This window comes from Streptopelia decaocto (assembly GCF_964273445.1).
Source record: "Streptopelia decaocto genome assembly, chromosome: 1".
Classification (NCBI taxonomy): domain Eukaryota; kingdom Metazoa; phylum Chordata; class Aves; order Columbiformes; family Columbidae; genus Streptopelia; species Streptopelia decaocto.
Genome location: NC_138663.1, coordinates 34,704,710 through 34,731,120, shown reverse-complemented (window position 1 = coordinate 34,731,120; position 26,411 = coordinate 34,704,710). Strand labels below are relative to the sequence as shown.

Sequence of the window (26,411 nt, the reverse complement as noted above, 5' to 3'; positions counted from 1 at the left end):
ATTGATTAATCTCTTGTAAGTTTTACTTTATTCTTTTATTTCTTCCAGCGTCACTAGCCAAAGTGTGACTCTAGAACATTTGGCTATAAATTCAAAGATGACCTGCAGATTCACTATATGTAGCACATGACTTCTTTATCAATAATGTAGCTAGTTTAATTCTTTTATTTTACTGTTTTTGCTTTGCAGATGCCCATGTAAACTAATTAAATAACTAAGTAACTAAATTAAAAAATCTTATTTCACCAGAGTAATGTCATGCCTCTTTGCACCAGCTTTAAAACCTTATATTCCTTAATCAAGTGTTTCATAGTAACATTTATGGTCTCTTATGGACTGAATAGTTCCTGCAAAGACAGTCTTTAAGTAGCATATACAGAAGTAAAACCTCCTGCACTTTTTTTATTTGCTGCTCTGGAAATTACAGCTATTCTGATTAGGCAAATAACAACAGATTCAGCTACTTAATTACACAAAGTTAGCACCATCACAGTAAGGAGGGATTAATTCAGTCATTTGGGTATATGTCAATAATTCAAACAATTTAGAACCGAACTGCTCTTGAAGCTTTTCTGAGTGAATTTTGTCTTCCAAGGACACAAGATTACTCCCCTTCTAGGAAAGGTCAAACAGGACAGCCACCACCTTTACTTGTGCCAGTCCTACCCTAAGCTATTGCAGTCCTTTGAAAGTCCTGACATTAAGTTATATACTACTATGTAGAAAATAACAACAAGATAAAAACTAGAATATATCTGCAAATCTGGAAGCAGCATGCGTGGGACAGAGAAGTTCATTCTTTTTAAAAGGAGAAAAAAATTCAGCAAAGTAAATCCTGTTCCTGGAAAAACAGAGTCCTCCACAGAAGGAGTATGAGTAAGGTTTATACCATGACAAAATTGGCTCTGCCAGCTGATACTGATAGGGAAGCATTTGGGGATCTTGTTACAAAGAGGCTTAAGTGTATTAAGTTTTCAAATCATTCACCCAACAGAAGTAAATATAACAGATCCATAGATTCCTATCAGCTTATAATCAGCTACAAAGGAATGTGAACTTGGTCAATTATTAGACAAACCAGCTATTCTCCTGGTTGTGTTTTTTTCTTAGCTAGTGATGGAAGAAGGGGAATTATGGGTACGATGAAAGTCATTGCAAGATTAGAGAAGATTTACAAGCTAATAGGTAATCTTTAAATTACCACGTATTATTAACAGTATCAAACCTAGTATAACTGAGTCAGTGACACTGAAATATAGGAGAATCATAATGTGTGCAGCATACAAGAGGAAGATTAAAGAAGAACATCAAACCTTAATCAGAATAGCTCAAAACCACCAACCATGGGTGCATATCTCTAAAAGGAAGCATTCTTAGATTTCAGGGTCTCCCTATAAAATATTAGTATATTTGTGCAAAATGGACATCTGAACTCTTCCTCTAGATTCCTTTAGCATTCACAAACCAGAGAAGTCTTTCTGAAACATCATTCATTTGACGTGTTTTGGACACTTAACATAGGAAGGGATGAATCAGAAATTCCCATTTTTATTGACTGACAACAGAGGATGTCTAGACAACTGGATCAGATGTGTAGTTGCCTATGCTGAGGAATATGAAAGACATTAATCTTGTCCATATAATCTCTAGTTACTATTATTAAAAAGCTGTAAGGGTAGTACTACTTCCTTCAAAGTTTTCTAAAAGTCAAAGTACTTAACGATAAGTGTTTCAAAGCAGTACAAGTAGAAAACCAAACATAGCATATTTCCATTATCAGTGGGAAAGTGTTGTGAGAAGTGTTTAAACTAGATGAGGAAATCAACATCTTATTTCACAATAGAGTCTCCTATTTAAATTACATTCTTTCATTTGGTTGTCTAGTCATAGTATATATTCAAGCAAACAAAAGAAGGTAAAATTGCAGTGAAAAAAAACGTTTCTTGACCATTAAAAAAACCTTGCCAAAAGTCGTGGAAAAGAAAGGTAAGCTTTTCTTTTGCTTATATGCATCAACATATATTAACTACTAAAGCTACAGTTGCTTGTGCTCTTTGATGTATATAATCTTGATAGAATATCACTGTTAGATGAAAAGGTTCTGATTTATCAAAAATTCTTCATATGATATAGATGTTTATCTACGTGTTGTATGCGATCTCTGCAAAAATCTTCAAAATCGTTTAATCAGTTAAAAGACTGAAGTAATTATAAAAGACAATTTAGAACCACCTCATTCTTTGATTCCTGTAGGTTTCCTGGCATCAGCATAAGCCTGTCACTAAGACCCTGGTCCACTTACCTCTATTGATGACTACAAATCTACCTATCTTTATAAATCACAGCAAAAATCTCTGCTGTTGCCATTTGATATTGGCTTAGAATATCTTCTAAACATATCAGTACAACTCTGTTTCCCTTAAATATACCCTTCAAAACAAACAAAGGAATAGTTCTTAGACATTCCAAAACAATGGACCAGTAAATTTCTATAATAAGTTCTTTGTAAAGTGCTGGGTTTATTATTTCATTTGAAGTGCTGGTGTGACTACAATGGTATACACAGCTTGAGTAGATAGACCTTTCCTTCCCCACAGTACTTCTCTGGTATCTGCTTAAATATCTCCTAATTCCCAGTTGTACTAGACCATTGTTTCACTACCTTTGAATTATGCGATACACATCACAAATACAGCCATTGTATGATCCAGTGATATGAAAAACTCTACGGGAACTAATCCAACATTATTAGTACACACAAAATCAGCACTCTTTCGTCAAAGTTTTACAAGCTCAATGAACATATCAAAGGCCTAAGTTTGTCCCTTGTTATCTTTCTTAAACAACCCCAAAGCTTTAGTCCCTTAGAAAACGTATTTTATGAGGCATGCTATTTATTTTTTTTTGACTTTGACCCTTTACTTGAAGCTAAGTGGGAGAAAAAAAAAGAATCTTCTTTGCAGATAAAAAACCTGTCAATATTGATTACTGTACTTACAGAAATTCCTGCCTACAAACCCAAATGAAGATCAAAACAAATACAGAGCCTTAAATAGGAAAAAAGCGCTTAACTAACATTCATCATGTAGTCCACATTGCCTACTTGTATGTAAATGAGAACTGTTTTAGTAAAGGGCTTGAGTTAATCAAATTAAGGTTAGCACAAATATTTCTATGATATGCATGAAATCAGTATTAATAACCTATGGTTTGGATACTTGAAGAGCTTGGTAGAAACAAAGTGGAAATTCTTTGTCACATAATGTCTTTCTGACAATTATTCAAAATTAACATAAGCATACAGTAAATGACAAAAAAACCCTTATTTTTCTCAGTGGGAGCATGTCCTTAACTTTGAGACTGGCTTCTTGAGTGGCTTAACAGATGCCAGTACAAACTATATTTCATGAAAATTTGACAAAATTGGATCCCCAAAAGTCATTTAATATTTTACAATTAGATCTCATCTGTTCAGCCAAACATAACAAGTTGCAGAGTGAAAAAACAGGTTGTTCCTGTAGATAGGATGATAAATCTGTTTGGAAAAAAAAAAAGTATAAAATCATCTAGAACAGATCTGCTTTTTAAAATCTTTCTTCCCATGACCACTTTAAAGAGTGTTTTCTAAATGTTAGGGAAGGCCTCTTTAAAACAGCCATTGCTACTGCAGAACACTGCCCTGCAAGGTACAGTCTTACTAAAAATCAAAGCCTTCCAAGATATGCAAAAAGTGGCTGCACTACCCTTCCAAGGCTTTATCAGGCTTCCTTATCATTCAGGTCTTATTTTAAAAACTGAACTACTGTTTGTTTGTTTGTTTGTTTTACTTTTGATACCTCTTTTTTGTATTTATCTCCATTTGTTAGTAAGATTCAAAATGCTCTGTTCTTGCGTCACCTCATTATTACTTCTTGTCCTTTACCTGTGAGTCTCAAATTAACTCGACATAGATGTTTTACATGTATTTTAGGCTAAATGTGAAGTATTCCCTCATGCCCATGAGGCATTCAGTAAGTTGATAAGTTCTCCTTTCAAGGACACTCGAAATGAGGTTATTAAAATTCAATGCTTTGCATATTCTGATGGCGAAAAACACTTGTCCCTGACAACAAAGGACATAGGTCAATTTAAGAAAGCTTCTCAATCTCCTTATCCATGGCCACTGAATTCCTTGTGCCAGTACTTGTAAAACCAAAATAAGAAAATATTACCAGGGAGGAAGAAAAGTGTAGGAGTCCAGGTCCTGTCCAAAAGTAAAAAGCTATAACCATCTGTTGTTTGTGTTACATGGATTTCGCAACTGTCATCTCCACTGTGCACGCCATTTCATCTTCACAGCAATATCACCAAAACACCCACTGAGATAAAAATCACAAATATTTTGAACATACCATATGATATGTTATTTTCCAAATTAATATTTGACAAAGTCAAAATGAGAACTTGTCTACAGGTTACTTTTTTGTTGTCACCTTAAAAGTCCTTTAAGTGTTTGCTACTATTTGGAAATATTTAACTTCAAACTTGAATAATTTAAGAAATAGCAAAGAGAGAGGAAGTTATTAAATGTTGCATTTTTTAGTTATTAGCATGTTTTGAAAAATAGTAAAGAACATCACTGTATTTAAACAGCATCTTTCTTCAAAAGGGGTCCAAATGTGCTTTTTAAATTATTTACTTAGAAACATAACCTAGAATTTAAATGGACCTTTCTTTTTTGAACTTCAGACTGGCAAAACTGTCTCACATTTCACATGTGGGTATGGCTTGAAGGATTTATCAGCTCTCAAGCTAATCTCTATATCCCAATGTCACTCCCCAAAAGTTATTAAAAACCAAAGCAAAACAAAACAAAGCAAAACACAACAACAACAATCAAGACCCCAAACTGAAACTGTCCTTGGAAAAATGACAGAAAAAGAGTAATAGACAAGTGAGTAAACCAACTGCTTTTTCCCTGAGGAAATCTAAAACTCAAGGTCAGCTGTGTCTGAAATCACCGGACCTGTCACATGGTTTTCATAGCAGCCACTAAGACTCCTATCAAACCTACACTGAAAGCAATGAAAACATTTTTACTGGAAACAGATAGAGCTGATAAGAAGCTCTCTAATCACCTTTGGCTGGTTAGTGCTGTGCAAAGTGAGGGGTGAATTTCTGAAAGAGAGAAAAATGAGCTGAGAGAACTTGAGGTCAAATGTATATTAACTTTTTCTTGAATTCCTTAATACTCGTATGTGTTAGAGCACACATATGGTTTTATAAGTATGTATACATATATGAATACATATATAGTTTATAAATATAAGAATATATACATGCACACACATTTTATATATGTGTGTTCATAGTCATACAGCAACACAGGTTGCTCTATCCGGATAACTTACCTAATTCTATTTCACCCCAGCTTCTGCCCTCCAGTAACAAAAGTTTGGAGGTCTCAGTCACAGTCCCTTGGGTGTAGGACTCCATCACAAAACCATCACCCTTAATTTAATTCAATTGACAGTCTCTGCTCAAGAGAGGCAGAAGAAGGAGTTGCCATGGAGACTGAACTATCGCTCTTCTCCAGAGGATGCTTTTTTCAAGCATAGGCTGAACAGTAGAGGCTGTGCAATACCTCTAACCTTGATCACATCACAGGATCTTGCTTTTTGGGATGGCTTTTCAGTAAACTCTAACAAATGTCCAGGAGATGGGGGTGGGGGAAGAGAGAGCTTAAGAAAACAAACAAACAAACCCAACAAAAAACAGTATCAAAGTGCATAGTATACCAGATTGAGAGAGGAAAAGTGTTTCATATTGATTTGATTTATCAGATTTGTCACCTCTGCTTAGTGCTTTCCTAATGGGGTGAATGCTGTGCTTGACCTATTTGCTGGAATGAACCAGGACTGCAGGAGACCATATGGATTGCCAGATGGTCCGCTATAATTTAATACCATTTATTCTAAGTATGAAGTAAGTGATAAACATAATTAACATTCTTTTAGCTCCTTACTAGATGCCTTTTATTAGTTTCTTTTTTTCTTTTTTTTCTCAGGCATTGAAAGGTAAGTTAATACCTTGTTACTGGAACACAGATGCCAGCTAATTACCGCAAGAGGCTGCAGCCTCCAAAGCAAAGAGCATCTGCACAGACTCTAACTTATTCACTGACCCCACTGTGATGATTAATAGGTTGAATGCTAATCTCTAATGAGGATGACAGATCTTAGATGTTTTCAGGTTACCTTAATTAGTAGTATGATGAACAGTGTTCATTACAAAGGTACGTGTCACACTTCATAGTAAACAAGACACCTTGTACTCATGGTCTGAACATGTATTTCACATTACAGCACATCAAATGCTAAGGAATCAAACCACCTTCAGACAGTAAAAACAATGGAGTGATTTCCTTCAGAAATGTTTTTCCTGATTGCTATTTCATATGCTGCCAGTGATTGTCTAAATGGCCTATGTTTTAGGAAGTGGTTCTAGAGAACCTATGGCTTCAAAGAGTGTTTACATCAGGCAGGGTTGTTGTTCTCAACATTTTAAGACCATGAGTCTATAACAAGATATTCAGACAGCTTAGCCTACTGCTCCTGTGCTGATAATATTCACAGTAACTGGAGTAGGTGTTAGCAGAACAAATAGTAAGCTATTTTGTAATTTTTAATGTCAATGTACAGGTGAAGTTACTATGCTGGTACTCAGAACAGTAAAATAAGTATTAGTGAAAAGGTAGTATTACTGAATGCTTTATATTTTACATTAGAAGTGGTGCACATTGAATCTCACAGATAAAAATGACTACAGCTAAACGTCCTGTGATTTTCATCTGTACTGTTAATAAAACTTGGAAGAACTCTGAGATTATAGGAACAGCATAAATCAAATGTTATTCAAAGATCAAAACAAAAGAACAGCACCTGTGCTATAAAGCAAATCTGCCCTTAGAATATTTATCTCCAGTTAGAAAACATGGTGAAAAACAGTCTAGGTCAAAAGTCACAGCACAGGCAAAACAGAAACAAACTCTGGGTTTTCCACACCTGCATTCTTACTTGTTTCAGCACTTGGGCCCCGCACTTGTTCAGGGGCCTCCACACTTATATGTGTACCTCCACAGCGCAAGTGCTGATGCATCCTTAAGAAGCAGCTACTTTAGAGGGGATCCAAATGTGACAGGACATATCTGCTCATTTACTCCACTCTTGACTGCAGTAGTTCAAGTTCAAGTAGTTCAAATTCACCCAGTGAATTTTGGTGATTCACTTTATGATTCTCTACTAGTATATGAATAAAAATGGGATCAAAATACCTGAAGAGCAAGCTTTTGTCAATAGTGACATCACATGTCAAGACATCTTTATAAGGTCTCTCTGCCAACATTCTAAAAAAAAGGATCCATTTTCCATCCCATTAACTGAAGAGTATTTACCTGAGGTGCTTAAGCTAATGCTATGCTTACTGCAGGTTCGTTTTTACAGTCAGAAGGGAAAGGCAAGTACTTAGAGAGAGCAACCTAAGTAGCCTGAATTCCCCTCTGTAGGCATTTGCCTCTTTTCCCTGACTGCTGAAGGAGCTAGGGTCATTTGGGTGTCAAAACTTCAGGGAGGTTGAAATCAGAGATAAAAAGTTACCATGTTAAAAATGAGACTTCATGCTTCCTTCAATAGGTTTACTGGATAATACTGGTCTTTATTATTACACAGACACAACCTCTGAAAAGTATTGGAGTGATGCTCTTCAGTGTTTAAAGATATTGAATTTCAGTGTGCTCTTGGCATAAGGTTTTCAGTTTCTATGTATATACATTTATACATATGTATATATACACACACACACACATATATATGTATGCATATAACTGCTCCATCATTGCAAACAGTCTGAGATGTTCCAAGTGGTCACCTCACAACATCTGAAGAAAGGGCAATGCCAGATCTATTGACAAAATAACCTCTCGACTGCCTGAAAAAGTGTTCTGCCTAAATATTGGCTAGCTCCCAGCAATACTTTAAAAAAATATTCTGAAAGAATGAAGAAATTGAGTAGAATTTAAGAGCTGGTCTTTGAAGTTGATAGACCAAAACCTACCAAACCAGGTTTGACAGTATTTAAACATGACTTCATACTTTAAAATCCTTCTTCATCTATCTTGTTCTTTACTTACTTGCTCATAAGAAAGATTATTACCCAAATTCTTTAGGTAATAATGATAAGATCACATAGTAATTAACTTGAAACATTTTTAGAACACAGAAAAAGAACCACCAAACTATATTTCCAAATTTCACAAATGTCTTACCTCCTGCATACATGACAGCCAACATTATTGATGATATCCAAGCTATCTCACTATATGATGTGTGGAAGATTTCTTGTATTTCTTTGAAGAATACCGTGATGGCTTTGGGGAATGCATAGGAAAATCCAATGGAGATAAAAGCCCCAAAGACCACAACCCATCCCCAGCCTCCATCTGGAGGTGGGTACTGTGGCGCTCCTATTGCTGGTGGCATTTTTGGTCTCTGTCTCTTCTTTAACTAGGCTGAAAAATAAGAGAAGAAAGACAGTTTCAAACAGTTTTCCTTTATCAAACTACAGTATTCAATAATCATCTGCGGGAATTATAAAGAATCCTCAGAGCAGAGACCAATTTCCTGCTTTCATGGGACCACAAAGTGTGAGTACCTGATTATAGAAGCAAAATCTTTTCTGAAAAAAAAAAAATGATGTAGCAAGAATATTTGCAATATCCTATTCAGCTTGTGGTGACTACCACAAATCACTGATCTCAGTCACCGAAGTTGCATTTGCAATTAGTCACTTACTGGAAAGTGATGTGTTTGTGCACGTTAATTTATGTAGCTATATGCACAGTGTGGATCTAGCATAGGAATGAAACAGAGAAAAAAATGGAAAAGTGACTTATAGGAAGCTATGGGAAAAAGTTATAATAAATTATCGCTAAATGCCATTTTGCTATCAAGATTTACTGGTACTTCAGCAAAATCATCTGCAATGACAGCAAAGAATTATTACACACTATTTTATCATACGCTGTCATTATCCAATTTTTACCATTGTTGGTCTCTCTTGCTTATGTCATGAGAATATCTAAAGAACAGATCCTAAGCAGGGATTTAAAATTCCTTGTGTATCCATAAAATAAATACAAAATATTACAATTCCATATTGAACTCTTATTTTTGTAATTTTCATCTTCATATCAATTGATGCTGATATTACTTGAAGGAACAAGGTGGATCTTGATGGTTCTATTTTTTGTCTGTTTTCATGTTAGAAGACATCAGGAAGTCTTTCACTAATAACCTCACAAACTTTCCATAGCTTTTCTCTAATTTAGAATTTACTATAATAGATGCCACCAGAATGATATCTTAGAGAGGTTCTGAGAAGTGCAACCAAGACATTCAAGTAGCCCAAGAAATTATAGGTAATCCGCACAAAACTCCTAAGGCCTGAAATAATTTTTATACTGTCATTATTATCCTGATACCTAAAAACTTAAGATTTCTACATTCTGCATAACCATTTTAGAAAATATGTAGTAGCAAGAATCCATTTAGCAATTCTGAGATTTTTTCACCATAAAAACCCCTTATTATTAAACAAAGAGCTGGAGTCCACTGTGTTTTGTTCCGTGTAATCCAACCTACACAGACAGCATGAAATGAAAATTCCTTCTTCCTCCCTGTTTCTTTCTTGGCCATTTAGGCAACTTATTACTCTTGATTGGTCTCCTGTCATAACGGTATCGAAAGCTGTGGATGATAACACTGTGTAGGCTGCTGTTATGCTTATGCATAACTGCCAGCGAATTTCTATGTGATTTCTTCCGTGCCACTTACGGCATATTCCAATTTCTCGTAGCAAACTGCATTAGCACTGAGAGTGATATGATTACCTTAACAAAAACTAAAAAATGAACTGTGTCAGCTTATATTAATCTCTCGGGATAGTGCCTGGAGTATTTTCAGGGTAAACATCATATAGCACTGCATGCAATATACGCCACAAAACTATCAAAGTGTTGCTTTTAAGATTACCTAGCACTAGACTAGAGCTGTGATAGAAACCCACTGTATTTCTGATTCTTCACTTTACTGATGCTGATTGCAGATATTGCAGATATTGCCCTATATTGACAGACCTCTGGAGGGGCAGCAAAATCAACCAAAAGATCTGGCTTCTACGCAAGGTTGGAAAAGCCCAGGTAGTTTGGCTACTGCATCATATCATACAGATTTGCTGCTGGCAGCAATAGATCTATTGCTCTGTCTACAGTGCACATAAATATTTTTCTCTATGCGTGTCCAGAAAGAACCCCTGGCGTGTACTTTGTTTCTGCTTATCCTAGTCTCAGTTTAATATTAGTCCACAGACATACATCAGTGAGGAAAAACTAGGCCTGCCTCTAGAAGTAGTTGGACTAGTAGAGGCAATTCTAGTTGCTGAGACTCAACTTGGGCAAAGTAGTTAAATGCCAAGGGTTTTTTGTCAAATCAGGACCCATTAGAAGGAATACTATCTCAGTAGGTGATGAACTTGTAACTTATAATAGACATTGTAATGGTCGATTGCCTTCAAAAGCACAAAATATCAAATTGGCAAAAAGAGCAGAACTGCATGTGAACTGAGTGACAGTAAACAACACAGTTTGCTATCTGTCCCCGAAAGCTGTTGTTGTGCTCATCTGAGAAAACTTTTGGTTATTTCCTAAAAAAAAGGTTGACTATTGTTTTCTTACACTTCAAAGGTTTGAGCATATTTGTTTTCATATTTCATATTCATATGACAACACTTCTATTTCTAGTATAAATTTTAGTAATGCCACACAACTTCAAGGCATTGCTCTCCGTAAAAATTGAAAGGGATTATCAATTTATTGAGCAAGCACTCATTTTCCTAAAAATAATATACAGCCACTTTGAAAAATCACTGTGGCCATATTAGTCAGAAGAATGCTGAAGGTTCTGGAATGTCACTGAAGGATTAGCGCTTTGGAAAGATCATAGTTCAGTGCTTTCTTCCTTTCAAAAGCTTTATAGTAAACTAACATGGCATTAGGGAGACGAGCAGAGGGGCATTGGCTGCTTCTATGCCACAGCCAAGAAGCAAGATGCTGCAAAGCCCACTGCATCGCCAGCTTGTAACACTGTGCAGTAAAAGGCTGTCTGTTAACATACACTAGATATTGCACTGCCACAAAGTAGAGTCTGGATCACTGTATCTCACACCTCCTGTTTATCCCACAGAGTAGAGTTAATAATAGCTTCCCTGATGTTCCTTTATGATCATGATAGACAATTTTAGCTCCAGTTAATAAAAGGTGAAAAGGAGAGAAAAAATAATTAATACGTGTTTGCACCAAAAGGAAAGAAGCATTCATTCTGTGAAGAATATAAAGAAATATGATAGAAAACATAAAAACCAGACATGAGTGATGATGTTCATGTGAAGGACACGGTACCAGACTGGAAAAAAAGGTGAACAGGCAGCACTTGAGTAAATGAAGGTCACCACCAGTGTTTTTAGTCAGTCATGTGAATTCCATCATGTGCGCACAGCTAGCGAGAGCACTGCTCATGCCTGTGCTTTTATAGGCAAGCAGTGGGTGAGGAGCACTGCCTGCCATTCGCCCAGGGAAGCAGCAGGGGAATGCCGACTGGAGCGGGTCCTGAGTGAAGTCATCCATCTCCCTTGTCTCTCTCAGGCACAGAGAGCTTGCTCAGCCTTTCCATACCCTGAGTCAGACAGTGCACAAGGATTTTCTCCTAAGCTCCTTCTAGTTCTCCTGTATAAATCCCATTTATATAAGCAGTGAACAAGAACATAGCCTACTATAATAAGAGCTGCATGTGTCTACTAAATAATAATAGGAGAGAAACAGGGTAAGAGCACATATTTAAAATACCTGATATGCAACATTATATATTATATTATAATTATTATATACATGTGTCAGCATATTTGAACTTAATTGTGTAAATAAGAATCAGTGAATAAAAGAGGGAAAGAGAGAAAAGGAGGGAAGGGGGAAATTAGGAAGTGAAAGAAAGAAAATTGGAAAGAGAGAAAGCAGCAAGCAAGCAACAAGATTAAACTAAGCAAATACTACAGCCAAGTAATGCATCTTGAGATCATACACTGTAAAGTTCAGTCATGATCAACCTGTTCAGACTGCTCTTATACCAATGCTACATTTCTATTCTGCAGCTGCCAGCTGCCACAATCAACCATCAATACAACAGCTTGTCAAAGACTCTTCTGAGAAGGGGTTATGTTGGTCTCTTTTTTACAGAGACTGATTTTACCAGGAGTTTTAGTATTGTTTATTCTGCAATATTAGAGTAATTGTTTGCTTTTCTCCTTGCATTTTGTCTGCCTTGTCCTCAATGTGCCACATCACCACTTGACTCAGCAGCCATTTGTCTCAGAGTGAAAGAGCTGGCATGTGAAAAATCTGTCCCCAGTTGCCACAGTACAGTAGGAATATATGGGACGCGTATACTGCATTCCGGTTCCACACAGTAAGCCATCCTCGTGGAGTGGCTGAGAAGCACCATCCACTTTCAGACATACTAAACAGCTATAAGAACAGGCTAAATAACCTAAGTCTTTTCCTGTATCAGTGGCAGAGCTGGGATGTGGACTAATGTCCAAGTAAGCTGTGAGTTATGACTGTGATTTTAAAGTACATGTGTGTTTTATAAGCTCATTAAGTAGCAAATGTAGATTAATTGTACTGCTTAATACTTGAGTTAGGAGCACAGGTGGGGTACAATGTTAGCTTTATAGGTTTGAATAGTCTGTTGCTCTAGCTTGTCCCTAACGAATGTTAATTACGTGCTGCATTTGAAATAAATGACTGTGGTAGTATCAGCAAAACAATGAGCTATAAAGGATTTATACTCTTATCAAAGATCCTTGTTTAAAACCTGCAAAAATTTCAATTTTCTTATTTTTATTAACAGCTCTTTAACGAGTTCCAAGCAGGATGGTAAGACAGAGAGTATCATCTCATTAAATGGTATTGCCTCATCAACTTCTACAAGCTATTGCCATTATCTTGTGAGCAATATTCAGTATTTGAAGAAAAAAAAATCTCATTAGTTTTGTGAGATAGTTTCACTCTGACACAGGAATTTTTTTTTTTTGTGTGTGTGTGTGTGGAGAAAGGGAGGATGTGGAAAAACTGACTGAAGGGATCAAGAGAACTTATTCTTTGCTTTCAGCTCTAACTACTCAGTTCTGGAGGCAAAGCAGCTCCTAATGAGCTCTGGTAACCAGCCTTAAACAACTGGTAATAGTCCTGAAGGAGGAAAATAGTCTACATTTTGTCTGAACATCTGTATTCAGAGAATGAGGGATATGCAATATATGAAACCCAGATATATGAAAGATACACTCAGAATCTGACTTTGCTGCATTTTTTCCACTAGCGTCTAACCTGCAGCACAAATACACCCTGTGTGAGACTAAAATTGCCAAAATGTGCCCAGGCTACTAAGCGTTTTAGAAAGCTGCTGGTTTTTGTAAAGTTTCTCCAATAAGCTTGAATCAAAGGGCCATGTCTGTGAATGCTTTTCAGACTTCTATGTGACAATAAAATATATATGTATTATATTTTTGAGGCTTATGATAGTATTTACTATTTTTGCTAAAAGTCTAAGCAAATCTTAAAAAACACTATTTAACTTCAGTCTTTAATAGCACCATATCTAAAAATATTAAGATATATTACTGCAGATATTTTAAGTATCAAGCTATATCTTACTGAGAAAAGACAAACTTTTTTTTTTTCCTCAAAGACGAGGTGAAAGAACTTGTTCTAAATATCCACATATATGAAACAAACATGGAGTCATGTAACCCATTCATAATTTATAGTTAAGAATCAATATTATAGTATATTTGTCATCCCATTAAAGCAGCGACAAGTCAAGTATGTGCTTGAAGACAGTGTGGGAAAGTAATAGCCTCTCACACATCCAAGGCAGGCATATTAATATCATTCTTCCAAATGCCTAGGAGGCTGGCAGAGGCGGGCTCTGTGGAGGGAAGCAGAAGAGAGGCAAAGGCACATGTTGTAAGATAAAAATAAATTAACAACCTCAATAACTTTCTTTCTTCTTAGGGTGTGGCATTGTAATGGGCTGGTTCTTAGTAACAGCATCAGCTGAGCAAATAATTGGATGTAAACGCAAAAACTGTTTGATGAATTAAACAATGATGATTACAGATGTGAGTTCCTGGTGGCTGTGGGAATAATAAAATGTCTAATTCAGTTTTACCAAGACGACAGGAATAAAGGCACATATCATGTAATTCCTTCTTCCTGTTTGACGACTCAAAATAGGATTACTGAGAGAGAAGTGAGCCCTGTAAGATATTGCTGTATAAAATGCAAAAATGTATAAATTATGCTGTGAGAGTGTAATTAAATTCCCATTTGTACTAAGGCCCTATTTCATCAGAGGCTGAGGCCAAAAACTCTTACGAAGTCAGCCACTAAAGTCAGGTTTTCACATAACTGCAGCCCCCATCTGAAAAAAAATACATTGAAACTGCATTGGAATTGTTGCATCATTGAAATCAGATTTTGAGCACTGCTGAGTCAATAGTGAGATGACTAACACAATTTGTCAAAACTAATATTAATGCAGCATTTACAATTCATTGGAGTTTTGTTGGGAGGGGGTGATTTTTTTTTTTCCTTAATGTCATATGTTGTGCTGTCACATTCTTCTGGGAAACCATAATCTATATTCACAATCACAGTCATGGGTTGGAATTCCATTCATCATGTCACCTGTTATTACTTTTTTTCATTGACTTTAAGGGAAACATAAATGACTGGCTTACTCTGGATGACTAAATGCCTGGATGACTAAAGTTAAGCGAAATGAATTCCAACAAAAGTGATTGCAATTCTGGTTTAATTACTTCAAAAAAAGCAGTCAATAACATGTCTCGCCTAAAGAGGTTGGCACTCCACCCAAATTGAAGTGCACTGAAATGAAATGTTGATGACTAAATTGAAAATGCCAGCGATCCAGTCTGAAGAATTAATCAGTTTTAGCAATAAGTTGATTGAGGTTGACGAAAAATTCTGTATACCTGGGAAAAAAACAAAAAAAAACAAAAAAATTGAACTAATCAACCTTTCCAAAAATGCCCAAACCAAAACTTTGTTGTGCCTCTGAAGAGCTAGGTTTAATAAGCTTGGCTAATCCTGTCCTTTATCACTCAAAGTGTTGGCTCCCCACACTTCAAGAATATTGATCCACTTATTAATTCATTTCTAACCACCTGCATCACCCTTTAAATTCTAGTACTACTCCCTCATATTTAACTACAGTAGTTACCAGCTTTACAACCTGTTGCATAAGCTTATTATTTTAACTCTATATAGACCAAGTTTAAAACATTTTTGGTAATATAAGCCTTTTCAATACACCAACACACTCATCTTCTTTAAAATTCACATTGAGTGAAGGTTATATACCCAGATTAGCAGAAGTCGTGTAAATCTGGAGCTGCATGTTTGATACATATTTTTAAGAATTCTGATGTTTGGAAGATGGGGAGTTATATTTTCACTTAGTTGTAATGTTTTATAAATGGAAGAACTAAGGTTTCAAGTCAGTGTTAATGGAGTTGTCTGCAGAGCTGCAGCACATTGCTTGAAAAATAAATAGCATAATCTTCCTAAAGCAACAGATTTTCCATTATCAATAATAACATATATTCATTTTGATATCATTCTCTCAATACGAATCTGTAGAAAAAAATCAATGATGGGAAAAGCTAGTCTATTCTTAGGCTGTGTTATCAGTTAACGTTTTCAAAATCAAAATTCATATCTTTTTACATAAACATATAATTTGAAAGCGGCAATATTTAATTCATTTATTGCTGAAGATTATATTCACATCCATCTATCAGCTTAATATTTGATGTTATGAAGATACAACAGATTCCAATTCAAATTCTGCTGACATTAATCTTCATAAACTTTATCAAAGTTACTCAGTGCTCTTGAGACTAGACTGCAACCCATCTGTTTTCTGTGCTTCAAGATTATGGCCCAGTGTACTTTCTGTATATGTCCTACCACTCGCCTAAATTTTGGCCTGGAAGCATCATCTCACACATACTGGGAAAATATTTTATTTCTATGCTCCTACAGCACATGATTCCTATGGGTGGAAACAGTTACTAATGCTTACGTCTCAGTGACAACTACTTAGATTATGTAATAGGAAGTAAATTGATCTGGATTCTGTTCCTAAGAGCATATGACTGGAAACACATAACAGGCCAAGGATGAAAAATAACTCCAGACTGCAAAAGCCTAGGCAAGGTTCACATTTCATCTGTTTCTGCCAGTTTGGAAGTTGTTGCTAGTTTAAGAAATATTTTCTATGTTATTAATAACATGGAAAACATTAGGAATGCTTCTGATGACATAGAGACATTTCAAAGCATGAAATGGGAAATCTAATGAAATATGAATTACCTGTTAGCAAAACTACAGTTTACATACGTACTATGTAGAAAATTACATAAATAAGGCAAAAAGGAAATGGGCAGAACTGCCAAAACTTACAACGAGGAAAACAGCTTTTAAAATAAACTACTTGGAATCTATTTTATCTTGGAAAAGCCAGGATAGTTTCTGCAATTGTAGGTATCCAGTCTAAAAAATTGCCCAGGATTTAGGTCCTAAGTAAGAAGCTATTTGGTTAATGCAGGTTTTAAAACTGTGTCAGAATGGAGGAACTAAGCCATCTGTTTGTATGAAATAAATTTTAAAACATATAGATAATTCATACTGAAAAATCCAACCAATACAGCTGTGCCCTTAAAGGCTTGATGCATGAACTTCTTTTGCCAGTGAAAGTTAAAATGTGAACCACTAATTCCAAGCACAATATTGCCAAAAGATAAATTAATCCAGACATCCTTCAAGAATTATTAAAAGAAGGAAGGAAGGAAGGAAGGAAGGAAGGAAGGAAGGAAGGAAGGAAGGAAGGAAGGAAGGAAGGAAGGAAGGAAGGAAGGAAGGAAGGAAGGAAGGAAGGAAGGAAGGAAGGAAGGAAGGAAGGAAGGAAGGAAGGAAGGAAGGAAGGAAGAACTTTATCTGCCTTAAAATTTAGCAGAGATAAAACCTTTTTATACATTTATAAAAAAACATTTTTAGAACTGAATCAGTGTGGCTTCATAAAACAAAGTGGAAGAATTCTAAAAATGTGAACATTTTTCTCACAGACATAATCTACCTGAGAGTTTTCTCAAGTTGGAGACACTTATTTTCATTTTATTAATCTCATGACCAGTGAGACCCATGGCTCTGAAAATGCAAAACATGACAGCAAGGTATGCTCGTCACTCCAGCTGTCTACAGTTTCAGGCAGATAGATAATCACGCAGATATACTAAAACAGTGCTTGTGTTTGGGGCCATGCAGGGGCCATCCTTGAAGATGAAATTGCCATTCCTTAAGTACAGAAATCAGTTTGCAGTAGCACCCACAGGACTGTGCAGGGGAAGGTAACATCTCTAACCACCTACTCCTCAAGTAGAAAGCTACATCCAGTGCACTGAACTTTCAGCCTTTCTTATGCTGATATTTTTGCAGGTAAAAAAAGGTATATTCTTATTTGATAGTCCGTAACTTTGAGCAGACAGCTGAACAAATGGGACAGTGTAGTACTACATAGATACTCATGCTATTTCTTGATAGCTAAACATGGCTAGTAGGAGCAGAACAGCTATGTTAACTCAGTATCCCATTAAGGCAAAGTAGTTCTACTCCAGTATCATGGCATTATGCTACATAAAATACGTACATGTATGATGATTATTTGTCCAGTCTGGAACACGATGATAAAAAGTTCATTTGAAGTATGTACCAAAACTAATATAATTTAGGCAGTGGTAATGTTTTAGCATAAACAAATACAGGGAAGGAAGAAGTTATGATTGTTTTGATTTACATGAGAAGGAAGAGGATGTTTAATTACAAACTTACTATGTACTTTGTCCAAGCGTTAATGAGGTGACCTGCTGATATATATACAAAAAAACCTTTAAAGAGCAAGACAGTTTCATCAAATTCTGATGTGTACTCCTCCACCCATTGTGAAAAATTTGACATGGGGAGATCAAAAAACCTCTCTTTTCTATTATGGAAGACACTTTTTCCTAACACAGTACGTAACACCTAAAGAGTACAACATACTGCTGTACCTCTCAGAGAGTAGTTCTACAATGCTACATTTAAAACAATCTCTGACTAATTTGCAACAAGCTTAGACTCATCAAGAGGCTAATATAAATCATGTTGTTTATACATGTATCATTTGCAAATTTTTTATTCTGACATTTATTAAACACCCATAAAATGTCCCGAATACTTGTGTGAAGGGTTCTGCTCTGGCACAGCAGCACTGAAAAGTTGTTTAGTGGTTGTGAATACACTCAAAGAAACAAACAGATGATGAACCACTGAAGGATGCAAGTGAAGTGTTGCATAATTCTAAAACACCTCCCCTCTCATGTTAACATCAGGAATTTCTGAAGACTCTAAAATTCCCTTTTTTTTTTTTCATATTTTCCATATTTCAATCTCTCTTTATAGATTTTCCCTTTAATCCCAGCACTATTTATTTATCTTATATACCATCCATAAGCAGATACATACACAATTGTGGTTGTTATCATATGATTTTTACTGAAGGCCAACTTATATATAAAACCAAGAGTTTAGCCAAACTTTCTACATGTAAAATTGTTCATAAAGTGTAAAAACATCTACAACACACTCCACATATCTATTCATTTTGTCTTGGTAACAAGACAAGGAAGTGGAAGTGGGGTTTTGTAAATCTCCAGGTTTTTCCTTGCAAAAGCAATACAATGCTGGGATTCACAATTGAAGAGCATTATAGTCCGCTGAAGATTACTCTCTCAGTCTTCAAGACAATAGTCCTTCTATTTTTGTACAAAACACTCAGCTCTGGAGTTTATAAGTTTTTCTAAAACCTTTAAAGACATCTCTTTTACTCATTTCTCCAAAGTCTTAACTATTATCCTATCTCTGCACAGACTGTGCATACGCTTCCTATACACAGACTTCTACTTTCACATACAGCCCAACTAACTTCAAAGGGTCTTAGATGGATTTGAACTACTAATTCTTAGATCTAATTGTCAGTTAGTTACATCCTTTCTCAGTCAATAGCTGCAGATGAAACAATAGCTATCTTCGGGAAGGACTGGATTTAAGTAAGCATTTTTTTTTCTTTGAAGATTCTTCTCCAAACACACTTTTCAGTGTTTCACTTATCTCTCACAATATTACTGGATGTACTGCCAGGTGTTCCAAGGGGAGGTTGTACTTGTTTCACTCTGTTTGATTCAAGCACAAAATCTGTGTCCTCTTCAATCCTAGTGTGATTATTCCCTTTTCATGATATTTTGCATACTAAAGACAAAATCTTTGTTCTATTATTTTTTTCCATCTTTAAGCTATGCAGTGTGATTCTCTTCAGTCCACAAAATGTTTATGCTAAGAGACAAAGATTGGGTGGGTAAAATGAACTCTGCCCTAATTCCAAATAAATCTGTGTGGCTTTTATGTGGAGAAAGAGCACAGATTGTTTCTATCTCTTCTCCCTAGTTCAATTTCTTAATTCAAAAACTATATCAGTAAAATACCACGCAAATTTATTGCACCATTTACATGATAAAAGTAGTATGTGATGGAAAAACATATCTAAGTTGCATTTTTGTGCCTTTGCATCTCGGAAAATGGTACAATGTATGTAGGTGGTACTACCTATGCAATGAAATTTGAATGCACAGAATGTTTCATCTGTCCTCTGTGGGGAAATGTGTGATTGTCCCCTAAAGAATAAAGCTGACTATTAAAAGATGCAGCACTTATTGAATTTTTAGGAAATGAAGAAGGACAGTAACAGAATGCACCTGTTCAGGTTTCCTGAGCAAATATCAGTGCAGAAGGATGAAGGAAATAATGCTGTTTTCATCTCCAAAGTGTGAGTAAAGCTATAATTCATCTTCTTTGCAAAACGAAATAGGACTTTACATTGCTGTAAGTTGCTTCTAACTAAGTGTTGTAAAAGGCTGACCATTACCTGAGCCATGAATCACCCACATTCACCCTCTTAAAAGCTTTTGTGTCACTCACTGAAATTCACTATATTTTGGCTTCTTCTGCATGAGGAATGCCTCCAACATTCATTAGACAAATACTTAGATACAACTACTCTAGAATTTTGTAGTTGTTTTTTTTTTAATTATATTAAAAGCATAATTATCTACAAGTTAACACAGTTTGATAGAAAAAAAATTACAAAGTTATCTTTCTTTAAAAACCTAAGAAAGTGAAAGAGGACAATATCCTTTGTGAATAATAACTATATATCATTCAAAATTGGGAAAATGACTTAGAATAGTAATGATGTTGACATGAGCTAGACAATAAGGTTGTACTTGTGCCTTCTCCATAATTACATAAGGAAAAGATAAGTTACAGTTACATATTTCACACACGCTATATATACAAGTCTACGATACACACAAGTCTACGATAAAGACATGCATAGGTACACCTTCAGAAAATTATTTCTTTTGTCTGTTAATAGGGCAAAGTCTTCGTTTATTCACTGTAATATGTCATACATACCTGCTCTAATGTGAAATAATGTAATATTACTCTACCATTTACTAACACATAACTACAAAAATCATTGTTAATTGCAAATTTACTTGAAATAAAGTGCTTATTTAAGCAAAGCAAAGATGGCTCAAGGGCATATTTGCACCATGAGACTGACATAAAGTGGCTAATATATAATCTGAGATGAAGTCTTTATCCTTATCAATTGCAAAGAAAGACATATTTTACCAACAAACCACTATCCAAAATAGTATTATTATGTGCATTCCAGAATATTACACTTCACAGAAGAATGTAACATACAGATAAATTTAAATATAATAACTAGTTGTAGGTTTTTATTTCTTCTGGATATCAATTCTGAGTAGCTGAATGTGAAAAATACGCAGCATTTCTGAAGTATGATGTTTATTCTACAAATAGGTTGATGTACCCAAGAAAGGAAACATGTAGTGGAGAGATGTAATAAGTCTTTCAAGGTATACATTAGCTCTTTCACCCTGAAGCATACTTACACTCCCGTATGAGTTGATGTGTATTTGTCAAGTTGATTGACACATTTAATTCATCCTTTTTGCAATTTATTGTTTTTAGTAGATTCCACTGTATTTATTCTTTCATCTTAATTATGAATTTTTCATTATCTATATTTATCATATGAGTGTACCAGTAATATTAAGTATACATCTGGTTATTTTTAATTCCATGCATGACACGGAAGCATAGTCTTCCACTCAAGCCAATGACTTAGGTTTCAGATGACCTGGACCCACTCTCCAATTCTACATCAAACTTTTCTTGTAATTTTAGGCAAGCCTTTCATGTCCCAGTTCCACAAAGGGCTTAAGAACCTGTATACATTCATTTTTACTTTAAACAAAACACTTAGGTTCAAGAACTTTGCAAACTTGTTGTTGGTTACAGGTGTCTACCATCTCTGTAGTGGAAAGACAGTCACTTCTGGAAAACCTAAAATCTACATATCCACCCCCAAAGCAGCAATCTCTCCAGCTCAGTCTAAATTTTGTTAGTACTTGCATCCTCTGTGGTCAAGGAATAGGAGATTATTGCCTTCAAAATAAAATGATGTTATCAAGATGTACTGACAATGTCCTCCTGAATAGTCTTACAACTGAAGTAATGTCTTAAAATGGAAAAGACGTTGGCTATAATTTTCTTGGATAGAAAACAAACTTGAACATTAAGTTATGTTCTGATTGAGCAGTGCCTAAAAAGGATGTGCCAGTGTCACCTAACACAACCAACGGTGTGACACCCTATTGACCAGGTAACCTCTGAAAATGCAGAACAGTCCAGACCTACCAAACATCCTCATGTTCTTTACTTAATAGACCTGAATGAATGAGAGTAAGACATCCAGCACAATCAAGGCTGGGGCATTTCTGACCCTGCTAAGAAACAGAATGTTAGTACTCTGAATTGACTAGGAGAAGAACGTTAAGGACCTCCTTCACTGTCATGCAGCAGTCTTTTGAGGTTTTGATTACTGAAGTTTATACATAAGCTTATATTTATGATCATGTATGTATGAAGCTTATATATTGAGCTTACATATGAAGCTTATACTCCTTTCTGTATCAAACTTTACTGTAGTGAATTGAGGGATGATGAGAACTGACTGAATACATGTCCCAAATGCAAATAGTAATCAACAGCATTTTCTTGGGTCATGAAAAGCTCTCCATTTAAGTGCTTATATATGATCAGTTCTGTTATCTTTATTTTGTCCATTAAGGGAACTCAGTAATGGGTGGGACTGTTGTAGAATATATTGTCTATCCACTTTTTCCCTCATTCAGTCTTCAGTGTGAGAGAGTATGTATGTTTCTCGATGGCAAGATCTTTAACACTGTATAATTTTTGACCTTTAGAATTGCCTTTTGCACAAGCCAGTGTCAAAACCTGTTTAATCTATCTGCATTTTTAAAGTGTTTATCACTGTGGCATTGCTGCCAGAGTGGTGTACAAAGATTAAAAACAATAGGTAGGCTACCTGCAGGTAGGCAGTAGAATCTAAGTTTTTGGAGTACTGTGATACCATGAAGATTCTCTGCAACAACCAGTGGAGACAGAAAAAAAAAAAAAGGGTTCTGCACAAAACTTGACAGTGGTAATGGGAAATCCAACATTTTTTCTAAAAAAACATTTATTTATTTATTTGCCCATATTCATGGAAAAACATTAGAGGTTTATTTATGCAAATAACCTGAACTCAATGAGAAAAATGTTATCTCAGAAATATTCTTTCTCACTCTCTCCTTCAGAAACAAAATAAAACAAAACATAACACAACAAAACACAACAAAACAAAACACATTTGATTTTTAAACACAACTTTCTTATTTGGTCTAGCACACTCATTCAACATTTATGGATGCATATATTTTGCAGGGCAAAAAAAATAACAGGTCTTTTTTTTAGCTGAAAAAGAGACAAAAAGCATTAAAGTCAACATTTCAGCTGAGGAGAAGTTTTAGTTACATTAGAAATCATAAAAGATTAAAGCCCATGTTTCAGATGTTACAAAAAATATTCCCCTTTGTCTTCAGTATAAACTTAGCAATTTCAATGCCAATCACATTTTTAACTGAAAAATAATATAGCCTAGTAGCAGGATTAACTTGCCAATTATATGATAGCAACAGTCTCTCTACAGTTCATCCCACAGTATTTCTCTCTCCTAGGCAAAGAAATGTATCTTTTTGATTATTCTGAATTCAACAGATTCTGTCTTTAGTGAGCCAAGTGGTGTCCTGTGCTTGGCTGGGATAGAGTTAATTTTCACAGAAAGCTAAGAGGGGACACAGCCAGGACAGCTGACCCAGACTAGCCAAAGGGGTATTCAATTCCATTTGACATCACCCTTAGTATATAAACCAGGGGAGCTGGTGGGGGGCAGGGAGCAGTAATCACTGCTTGCGAGCAGGATGGACATTGTCCTCCAAGTGGTGAACAATTGCATTGTGTACCCTCTCTTTGCATATTCTTTTATTGTTGTTATTGTTTATCTCTTCACTTTGATGTCTGTTAAACTGTTTTTAACCCAACCCACGAGTTCTCTCTTTTTTTTTCTGATTCTTCTGCCCATTCCATTGCTGTGAGGGAGACATGAGTGAGCAGCTCCATGGTACTTAGTTACTGGCTGAGGCTAAACCACAACAAGTGATTTTGAAAGTTTGAAATGATATAGCAAATGATATAACCTCTTCCTTCACTTGTTGTAGAAGAAAGAAGCAATCCATAGAAGACCCAGTGTTCAACCTGAAATGGAAGTATTTACTGGGAAAATTAAAGTCAATGCTGGCTTTGTTGTTATACATCACTTAGCTGAAATCATATATGCAAATTCCACACATTCAGCACTAGCCAAGCTATTGCGTGTTTGTATTTTGCGGCATGAGTAAATGCTTGTTTAAAGACACAGGAAGAGGAACAGATTAACATATTTTTTGTGCCAAAGTAGAATTTACTCATAAAAGACAAAAAGCTGCATAATATTTTTAAGTCTTGGTAGTATTTGACATCTATTCTGCCTCCTATATCACCACATTTATCTTATTTAAACTGTCTTTTATTTCTCCAGTATTTTAAGACCTGTGCACATGCTCAAGGATATCGCAGGACTCAGCTGAGATTTCAGATTAAATATTGGGCATCACAGCAGAACAAGGTCACCTTTTAGTCTCATGACTAAAAGTTTTGGTTTACCCTCATTGACCCTGCCTGGACTACATTCTGAGTTAAGTCATGCAGGGAGGTGGGAAGGATTGCACAAGAAAATGTGGGCAGGCTCAGTAATGTGTATAACCATTTGAATCTGTTACAGAAGGAGCACTCTGCTCTTGCCTTGAAGTAGGGTTTGCTTCTCCCTGTGGTCTTTCAGTTGCCTCTTCCTTTCTCTTGTTTTGTATTCAAGCCAGAGGAAAATTCTGTGCTTTCACACAAATAATTAAGGTATCTTTTTTTTTTTTTTTTTTTTTGTACAGTATAGCACAGTCACGGGGATTTTTAAAAACTATTCATGGCTTGCTATCGTTCTGCAGCACTTTTTCCGATAGTTGTTCTTGCCCCAGCTGACCAGAACAGAATGCCACAGCATTTCTGGAGAAGAGCTGCCACGCAAACAGCTTTCAACTGTGAAATCATTCAACAGATTTGGGAAACAATGTAGATCTCGGCCAAACTGCTAGGTTTTATTTGACAGAATTTATCGACACAGAATTTCCCAGTTATAAACTAACTTCTTCATCAGGTGGTCTGATTAAACACTATTTTTAGAAGAAAATATGAAACAATTTCCATTCTCTGTAACTGTTTTGCTACTCTTTAGCTTGTTCCCTGGCATCCAGCATATACCCAGTTGTTTCTTTACAATGATGAGATTAATTATTTCCTGCAAGAAATATGGATACATGGGCTTGATCCTGTTCTCCAAAATACTGTGGGACAACAGAATAGAGTAAGCACAGAAAAGATTAGATACAACAAATAAAACTGTAGAAAACTTACATTGTGTAAAGTAACACAATGCAATAATTAAGGGCATAAGGCCATAGGAACCTTATTCTGTGAATGCAAGGCACTGACCAAATTTCTCATTCAGAAATTCAATGTATTTTCAAAGCAAATACATCTGTATTCTGTATAGCTCCCACCATCATCTAATCCCAAACATTATAGGAGCTGTAGTCTTAAAGAAGACTTTTGACTGGTTATGGGTTGAATATCCAGACTTCAGATCAATGCTGCCTGGGCCTGTTTTATTTCTACCTGAGGTTCTGCAGAGGTATGAGCATCTGTTTTTATATGACAAAGGAGTGTGTCTCAGATGCCAACCTCCAGGATACCACTGTGTGTCCACAACAGACATATCTGAGATTCCTGGATAATTGCCAGAAGTCCTAAATTTCTTACTTGAAAAGATTTCCAAATGAGAAACAAGGATCTGCACATCAGGATGTAAATATCTGCCAGATGTACTCAACCAAGCCATAACCAAATTACAATGAACTACATAAACACTCCATCTATTCTAGTAGTCTGGATAATATTTATATATTTGCTTTTGACAATCTCAATTCCTGTCATTCATCCTTTCTTCCTCACTTTGTTGTGAAAAAAATAAATAGCATTTAGAAAGAATTATTTTTGCACTGATACTGGTTTAAATTCCTTATGGTTTCTTTTCAGAAAGAGGCAAAATAATCTTATTCAGAAATCATTTATTAATTCAGAGTTCATCAGGCATCAATGGAGTATATTTTCCACAGACATTCCAAATTCCAGTGACAAATATTTTTCTAAAAATGTTAAAGGAAAGTCTCAGCTGTACGAGCAGTGAATGGAGCTGGCTGGGAATAATCAGCTGACAATCTAGAAAAAGAAACAGACAATGCTTACATAGCTTTGAAAGTTTGTCCTGTCAAACCTTACAGTTCTGAGAAGCAAACAATACTTATTTAAGCCAAAGGAAAAATTCCCAGTGAGTTACACTATTAGGATGAGGACTCCAAATTATTCTACTTCACCTTCCAATTTCAAAACGAAAAGTTTCTTTCTGAGGCAACACATGAAACTTCACCTTGATAATGCAAATAAACAATAGGATCTGAGTATTTCATATCCAAGACATTGATTTATATGTAACAAAACCTACTTA

General features: G+C 35.7%; 1 protein-coding gene across 2 annotated transcripts in view; it reads right to left on the bottom strand.

Annotated features, from left to right (window-relative positions):
• The window catches only part of SLC16A7 (solute carrier family 16 member 7), an 86,175-nt gene that overhangs the window by 30,600 nt on the left and 29,164 nt on the right, over positions 1–26,411 (bottom strand). For both annotated transcript variants that reach the window (XM_082046200.1, XM_082046199.1), the window contains exon 2: positions 8,303–8,545. In XM_082046200.1, coding sequence (XP_081902326.1) covers positions 8,303–8,516 — 214 coding nt within the window. In that variant the 5' untranslated portion in view covers positions 8,517–8,545. The remainder of the gene's footprint in view (positions 1–8,302; positions 8,546–26,411) is intronic.